At 39.7% G+C, this 8,715-nt stretch overlaps 1 protein-coding gene across 1 annotated transcript; it reads right to left on the reverse strand.

The window, feature by feature from the left end:
- Nucleotides 1-3,703: 3,703 nt before the first annotated feature.
- pycr1b (pyrroline-5-carboxylate reductase 1b) lies at nt 3,704-6,798 on the reverse strand. Its single transcript, XM_079552776.1, has 9 exons — nt 6,662-6,798; nt 6,003-6,096; nt 5,821-5,891; nt 5,560-5,739; nt 5,317-5,424; nt 5,129-5,242; nt 4,875-4,967; nt 4,562-4,725; nt 3,704-4,451 (listed from the first exon to the last, which is right to left on the reverse strand). Exons 2-9 carry the CDS (start codon nt 6,067-6,069, stop codon nt 4,280-4,282), a joined length of 969 nt encoding a protein of 322 aa, XP_079408902.1. The 5' UTR covers nt 6,070-6,096; nt 6,662-6,798; the 3' UTR covers nt 3,704-4,279.
- Between the last annotated feature and the right edge of the window lie 1,917 nt (nt 6,799-8,715).

Raw genomic sequence — 8,715 nt, forward strand, 5'->3', positions numbered from 1 at the left:
AAATTTAACAAAAATGTCACAAAAATGAAAATGAAAATGAAAAAAAAAGTCAGTTTTGTGGGTCTTAGCTTTCAAATGAGGTGTTACACAGCCAAAAGAGGACAGAATGCATTTGGTTTAGGCGGGTGGTAAGAGGTTAAAATATGTATTTGTGGAAGTGTTACAATTACGCTAATTTGTCCAGGGCGGTTTTTCAGTCCCAGTCCGCCCCTGGATACATTTGAAGTGAATGCAAATAGTCTCAGTCAGTGATCTATGTGTGTTTCTGCCGCACTCAAGGAAAGCCGTGACTTCTATTTGGCTCTACGATTATGCTTATGATTCAATAACAATATACGATACTACACTGAACCTCTTACCCCACACCTTTACGGAGTGCGTTTTCTCTTGGCTTTACCCAAATCTAAAAGCTTCTGGAAAGGAGAGGAACAGTGTAATGCCTCATTTGAAAGCTTATTTGTTGCTGTGTTTTTGTCGCTTCTTTGTTTCTTTACTGTCAGCCTTTTGTTGCTTTTATTTGTCACGTTTTAGTCGCTTTTTCATCTTTTTTGCTGCTGTTTTGTCATGGTTTTATTCTCTGGCTTTTAACACCACGTGAGTTGTGTTGTTCCTCTGTGTCTTTTATTTGTTTTATTTTTTAGTGGTGTTTTAATGTTTTATTGTTTTTATTTTTCTTATTAAAGTATTTTATAGATTTTTTTATGTCTTTATTATTAGCTTTTAATGTTTAATGTCTATTTTTTTTAAACTACTTTCCTGTTTCTGGTTTAATGGCATTTTATTTTCTTGTGCAGCACTTTGGAAACAAAGTTGGATTGGATGGTTTCGCCACGTTTTTGTCCGATTTTTGTCACTCTTTAGTCACTTTTATGTTTACGTTGCTTTATTGGCACTTTTTTTTGCTTCTGTGTCGCTTTTTTTTGTAGAGTGTTTTGTGACTCTTTTGCTTTTTCATTGCCTTTTCGTTATTGTTGTTTTTTGTCACATTTTTCTGACGTTTTCATCCTCGTTTTCGTGACAATTGTGATGCTTTTTTGAAAGAACCTGCTTACCAAACTGGAGAAAATGTGCTTGGTTCAGGTGGAGGTTAAACTTTAAATCGGTGGAAATAATTGCATTGGCAGGAAAAGCTGCTCACATCTCCTAATGTTTGAACCTATGCTTACAAATTAACAATGACTAAAGTGCACTATACAATAAAAGTATAATACACCTACTGATCTTATTTACTGTGTAATTTACAAACAATGCTGATCTTAAGACTTGAAACCATTTGTCAATATTCCATTTCCTTCTCTGAGATTCTAATGACTTCCCATACAAGAGAGCACTCAGCCAGTATTAGCCTCCCATTTCCACGTAATTGCTAATCATTTATATAAAATGCTTGTACTGTGGAGTCAGATTGCATTTGATTCATCCACATAGGTAATTTGCAGTGGCACTCATTGGAAAAATAGGCAAGAAAACAACAATTTTGCTTTTTATGGATATTTTTAGTGTGAACTTATGAGTGAAATTTAGTCATGAATAAAAATGGTAACAGAGATTTTCAAATATTGTGAACTGAACTGAACACTGTTCTGTCTCAGAGGTTTCTAGATAATCCTTCATTGATCTCAGAATGGAGAAATTGACTCTGTATAACAATGACTATTCTACAGTAATGAGTGAAACTGTTAAGTGGTGCAGGAGGTGGGGTATGGCAGTCCTGACCATTCCTCCAATGAGTGGCCAGAGTTTAAAAGAGACCAGCTCGTGTGTTTTCCAATTGTACATTATGAACATGAGATGAAGCTTCTGAAGACAGAAACAAAACGTCCACAACTCAACCAACCCAGTCCAGTTGATGACGTTTGAAAATCTCTACATCGAGGAATGGACTGAGAGCCTACACAAACATCGCCTAAAAACATAGCCCAAGAGATAATTTGTAACACTAGGGGTCCAAACGAACAAAAAGCCTTATGTATTATAGTTGTAAATGTCAGTAGTTTTATATTTGTAACAGAGCACAATGTGTTAATACAAAGTAAAGATAGCCTCAGACTGATGTGGAGGCAAGTAGTGAAAGCTTTTCTCCTGTTCATTGACCGTGGCTCTTGGCTCTCCTCTTGGCCCTAACACCACATGCAAACAACATGTTACTGAAAGGTCAGTGATTACAGTGATTGAGTGGAGATGACATGCAGCAGCTGCTCTACCTGTGGATGGAGGAGCCACGCTGTGCTGTCTCAACTCTTTCACACTGCCCAAAGTTTCCTCTCGGGATTATCTGCCACTGAACTGCCACCTTAAACCTGCGGCGGGTGTCAACATGATTGACACAGAGCACATCTCTTACACCTGGGCTGGAGAGAGGCACAAAGCCGCCCAGCCGACTAAAAGCAACACAAGTCAAATAATGAGAAGCAAATGGAAGTCTCCAGGAATGGCTAATCTTAACAGGCAGCGCAAGAGCAAGCGGAGAATAACCTTTTGGAATAAAAGAGGGATTACCACGACACTTCGGCACCCGAAGAAAAACCATTGCACGCACAAATAAACAGGCTGAGTGCACTTAGAGCAAGAAGCTAAAATTTAATCGAGAAACACTAGTGTGTGTGTTGGGTTAAAGGAAAAACTAATCCTACAACGGCTATAAATTGTTCAATTATAATGAGGACATGGCTCTTCACAAACATCACTTTTCTTCCATCATTTTTGGCTCACATTATTCACCTGTGCACTGCCTGAAAAGACTCACAGGTCTATCTCCTTCCAACACAAAGTGGCATCTGCTAATCCAAAATGTAGCGGCTTGAAGCGACGGCACTGGCCGTAATATCTTAAAAGTACTTCACAACTCTCAAGTTGAACTCTCACTTTCTGTAGCAACAGAAATCTCATAACACCAAAACTGAACAGCAGTTCTGTCCCAGACTATCTCGACAATTCAGAACTCAGTGACACTTTGTGCACACTGAAGTTTCCCCAACTATTCACCTGAGGATGAAATGAAAAACTGGGCTTTCTTTGTGGTCTCACATTTGATTCTCTAAATCATTTATTTCTTTTGTCCAACATAAGGAGCCCAAAACCAAGACAAATATGATTATAGATAATACAATTATAATATTATTATCTAAATAAAAAATATATAGCTAAAATAGTCTTATGAACTTAAGGGTTATGTGACTTTTGTCACGTAAATCCAAGTCATAGATCACAGGGCGCCATCTGCTGGCCAGGGCAGGTACAAACTTATTTTAACAACTGAATAAAACAAAAAAACAATGATGATGTAGCTTGGCAATTCTTTTTTATACCAATCTTTGTTTTTACTGTTGTTGTACACCAACAAAGCTGCTGTGGGACAAGGACAACCAAAAGGCAGCGCACATTTAAACCTAACATGGAAGCAATAAAAATGCATACAAAGCAATTTAGGACTTTTTAGCGGCTAGTGCTTAGACATCTATAAAAATAAATCTACAAAACGGAAATAATCGCACTTCAGATAGAGCCTTTCTTTGTGGGAAAAAGTGAGAAAAGCATCCCAGGATAGCAGTATAGAGGAGGGGGCTTTAGATTTTATACAACTAAAATTAAGTTGTATAGATTTTAGTTGTATAAAATCTATACAACTTTAGTTGTACTAAACAGTTAGTTGTACAACTAAATCTTCAGTTGTATAAAATCTATATACAACAACTGTATTAAAAACGCTAGTACTTTGCCACATACAATATGCTGGAAAACAAAGCCAACAATTTTACTCCCAATTGAGTTAAATTTTCATTCAGTCTTTGCTGACATAATAATCTTAATACAAACAAAAATATTTTGAACACAATGCCCATGTTTGGGCTTCATAATTGATAATGGACAACACTGAAGACACAAACAGCTTGATGGTCTCCCAGTAACCATCTGGTGTGGTGTGATCAAATCCGACAATGGCCGCCGTAGTGATTACAGTTAAACGGTGCTTGACAATCTGAGCCCGTATCCAGACTGTCTACAGCTTGTAAATGGACTTCTCATCTTCACCGCACATGTGTTGGTCATAATATCAGTTCAGACATAAGGCTATAACAGTTAACCACAGACTGCACCTGTGTTCACGTGATAGGAGGTGCCTGGTCCAACAGATCTATTCAACTGTCCGTGAATAAATATTTGATCAAATTATTTGGATGTTTAGTCCTGAGTGCATTTGTAAATGTCTGAACATTCGAATAAGACAGATATGTCTAAAATGTATTGAGCACTTGAGTATTTGTTTGCCTCTTTTGACTCAGTTCTTCTTCTTGACACCTGAGCTACGATTGTTGAACAGGCTGAGGCCAGATTTTCCATTGGCCGCTCCACTGACGGTAACTCCAGGCTGTTGAAGGACCTTGTCCAGTGTGGTTTTCTTAATGGCCGCTGGAGAAATGCGCTCTTGATCTGCAAGAAACTGCAGCTCCCTGAAAGTATAAAACTGGCCGTTAGTTATACTGCTCATACAGTATGTGTGCAAGGAAATACAGTAATATTTTAAAACCATGACTGGTTAATGAAAGTGGTTCAATCTCACCGTGTTCTGATGCACGAAGCCTCCACTGCGTTGATCAAGAGGCTGCGGAAGCCACCGCTCTCCATCACGTGCAGAGCGTGGATGGTGGCTCCTCCGGGAGAGCACACGTTGTCCTTCAGCTGGCCTGGGTGCTGCTCCGAGTCCAGTAGCATCTTGGCTGCTCCCTGAATGAACAATCAGAGAACATGTTTGTAGAAAGGGATGGAACATTTGCTCCCTCATAAAAGTTATACATGGTCCTCAAAAGTAAGAGTACTTCAAATCATATCAAGAAATGAAGACTCTGTTTTCTGTCAAATGCACCATAGCTCACCAATAAAGCCTGGGCTCCAAGCCTAACAGCCAACCTCCGAGGCAGACCCATTTTTACACCTCCATCGGCAAGAGCGTCCACGGCAGTGAACGCCTGTTTGAAAGATTGGGGAAACAAAAAACAAACAACTAACATGAAACATCTACTAGTCAAAAAGCCTGATTTCTTAAAGTGTGATTGTGTATGGATTAAAGTATACATTCAGCACAAGGATTATGTGAAGACTTATGTCACATTAAACCTCTATAACTTACATAGGCGGGTCCACTTCCACTTAGACCAGTCACAGCATCAATGAGGTCCTCTTCCACCTCAGTGCAGAAGCCAACACTGGCCATCAGCTGCTCCAGTAGTTTGCCATCTTCTACCTAAATGGTTTCAAGATGCCAGAAAGGTGGTCAATAAAACACAGCTTCCATCATGAATATCATCAGCCTCTTACCTCTGCATGTGTCCCTGTGGCATACACTGTAGCCCCTTCTCTCACCACCACTGGAGTATTGGTCATACACCTCATAACTTTGGGCGCCGAGCGGTACTGAAGCAGTTTCTGTTAGAATAGAGTTACATTTAAACACTGAAAAGTAAACTAAGGAGAAGCGCCGAAATATCATTAGTTCCGTAAATATCATAGTTTTTTTGACTGTATAATTGCAACCGAAGCGTAAATTACACATCAGCTGACCTTCTCTATGGAGCTGATGGTTACACCTGCAGCACAGGAAACAATGAGATGGCGGTCCTCAATGTCTGGTCCGATCTCATCCAAAACAAAAGGAATGATGTGAGGCTTCACAGCCAGAAACAGCACATCGCTCTTATTAACTGTCTCTTTGTTACTGGTCGTCAGGCTCACCCCCATTTTCTACAATTAAATACAAGATCATTAGTTGAAACAAAAAAAAGAAGAATGCTTAACAGACAATAAGGAGATTTTCCTTCTCACCCTGAGTCCTGCCACAGTGGGCAAATCTGTGTCTGGGGAGCTCGCAGTAATCCTGTGAGTAGCAATGACACCTTTGGGGGCACATAAGAATATGTTACACATGACGTCTGTGATGTGTCTATAACAGAATTATGCAGAATAACTTGTATATCATGGCACTGTTGACTTTCGCACAACCACACCTGCAGCAGTGAATCCTTTCACAAGCGCGTGAGCCAGCTGGCCTGCTCCAATGAACCCAACACTCATCTTGTTAGATTATTTGGCTGGTCTGTCCTAAAATAACGAGGACAGCAATACTTTCAGTACACAGTGAGAACGAAATTAAATGTATGTTCTTAATAATAAATTAGTAATAGACTAAGTAGTGTTGGTAACAATAACAGTTGTTCAAACATTTTTCTCCTCGTTGTTGCCATTAATAACATGTACAGTGGGGGAAAAAAGTATTTGGTCAGTTTCACATAGACATTCTATTGGATTTTGGCCAAATACTTTTTTCCCCCACTGTATGTCTTGACTCGTGCGCCACAGTTTACTGACCTAAATGTATGGACTATTTATAATGTACACATAGGCTACATAAGGTACTCTGTGTACTCAGCAGATGTTGTACAATTAGAATTGGAATACCCCTTGTTCACACTTTTTTGTAGTTCTATTAGAATTATAGATAGTATTATTAATAGTATTATGTAAAAGAGCAGCGTTTAATAACTCCACAGCTAAACACCATAGCATCCTTTTAGCTAGCTCGCACCGGTTGTCCTTTCAGTGAATGCTAGCTGTCTTACAAATCAATGACAACTAGGGCTGTTTATTCCGCACAAAAACTTTTTACCTGTCCTTGGATGGTGATGCTGAAAGCCCTGAGTTGTGGATGTGGGGGAATGCGCCTTCAGGCCGCGAACAGAAACAAAAAATCTTCACTTTTGGTGTCAACGTGGCTTCCTTCTTTCAGCTCACTCCGTGCGCCCAGGGAAGTTGATGACACGGGTTCTATCCAATGAGCGCTCAGAGCGGGCCGCCTTGTAGCCAATCAAAAGCACGAATCCAATAGTGGGCGGGTGTGCGAGTGTAGACACGCCCCGTTGCATCAGTCTGCAGCTGAATGTAGGTCATATCTTATGTAGGTTGATGCTACAGCAGACATTTACAAAGACGCAAAGGTGTCTGATTAATTGACTGCCGAGTGTACATTTAGACCATAAATTAGTGGTTTCAGACGGATGTTAGGGCCCCAAAGTAGATTCTTCCCACTGCAGTTTTCAAACAATACATAAAACAAAGGATTTTTGTATGAAAAAATATAATACAACAATATATATTTTATGTTCACTATTCTATATGTTTCCTGTGCCTTCCTACCTAGTTAATGACAATATAGGCGTCAAAGCTTTTAGGTGAAAGTAGGGTAGCAGTAATTGCCAAACAGCTATTGAAATGACATTATTGCCACAGCCAGCAACAGTGAGTATTAGTGTGAGTATGCAAATTGCACAGGTGGTACTGTGCATTCTGATCATGTCAGCTGGGAGTTTGTACTGGGATGTTTTATCTGATCTCCCAGTAAAATAAATCCAACGTAGCCTTTAACCTGCACCACCTTTTACCTACTTTTTCTGTTCACATTCAGCACCTGCCATACAGGCCTATCTCACACATACTCAAAATAGTCAGTACTTACTCACTTTTCAGTATTTCTTTTTAAAACAATCTCATTACAAATTCTACATTAGTTAACTACTTCTCCTCCACATGAACCGAGCACATTATCTCCAGTTTGGCTCAATGACTAAAGAGTGACGAAAACGCAACAACGCACGACTAAAGAGTGAAGAGAAAGTAACAAAAAATCAGTAAGAAAGTCACGAAAGAGCGTCAAAAAAGTGACAGAAATGCGATGAAAAAGTGACCGAAACACAACACAAAAACAACGTAAAACATGACAAAAACGATAAAAAAAATTCTACAAAAAGCGGCAACAGTTTGGTAGGCTTAGCTTTCAAATGAGGCGTTACACTGGCCTATAGGCTGTGAGCTCCAATGGAGAAGCTTTTAGATTTAGGTAACGCCGAACTGGAGAAAATGTGCTTGGTAAGCGGTTAATTAACATTTATGTGCTTTATGTGCCTCACCTTCTGCACTGTATGCATCTTGTGAAAATGTTTTGAACCTGGAATCTTCAACAATTATGTTCAATGCCATTGTTAATTAATATTGCTTTTTCTATCATTTGATTAAATAGAACTGACTGAAGAGATGACCAAAAACGGTGGGAGATATTTCCCACAGTCTGAATTTGAATGAAGGATTGTTATTCAAACAGGAGGCAGGAGGCCAGAGCATTTTACCTCCCCTTAGATTTGACAGAATCCCAAATCAAGCGCAGTCGGACGGTGTGTACACTAATGAGCTGTGGCATTTGAATATAGTTTTAGTTTCATCTCTCACGGTGCCTCTCTAATGCATATTCTCTGTATTAGCCATGAAACAGGCCAGTTACTGTCAGTTTGATACTGATTTTAATAGGACTGAGCCTGCTGTCTGTCAGGCGTGCCATACTAAATTTACACCACTCTCCAAGAAGAGGCACTGTAAGCCTTCACACTTATTTTCTCTCCACACCACTGGACAAGAATGTAGACTGAGGGACAGTGTATGCTCCTGTCTATATTTAAATGTGGGTTTGAGCTCAAAGGCACCAGCTGCTAAAGCACTTCCACCTGAGCCACATGGACATTCAGTGCAGCATTGTCAACAGGTACACAGTCTGACCACTGCCGACAAAAATTCACAGTGTGTTGAATCATTACCAGTTCCATATTCCATGCATGCCTGCCTCATTAAGTAAATAAAATATATGCTATGCTACATTTGAAATACCCAATGGGC

The sequence above is a fragment of the Gobius niger genome (genome assembly GCF_951799975.1).
Source record: "Gobius niger genome assembly, chromosome: 3".
Classification (NCBI taxonomy): Eukaryota; Metazoa; Chordata; class Actinopteri; order Gobiiformes; family Gobiidae; genus Gobius; species Gobius niger.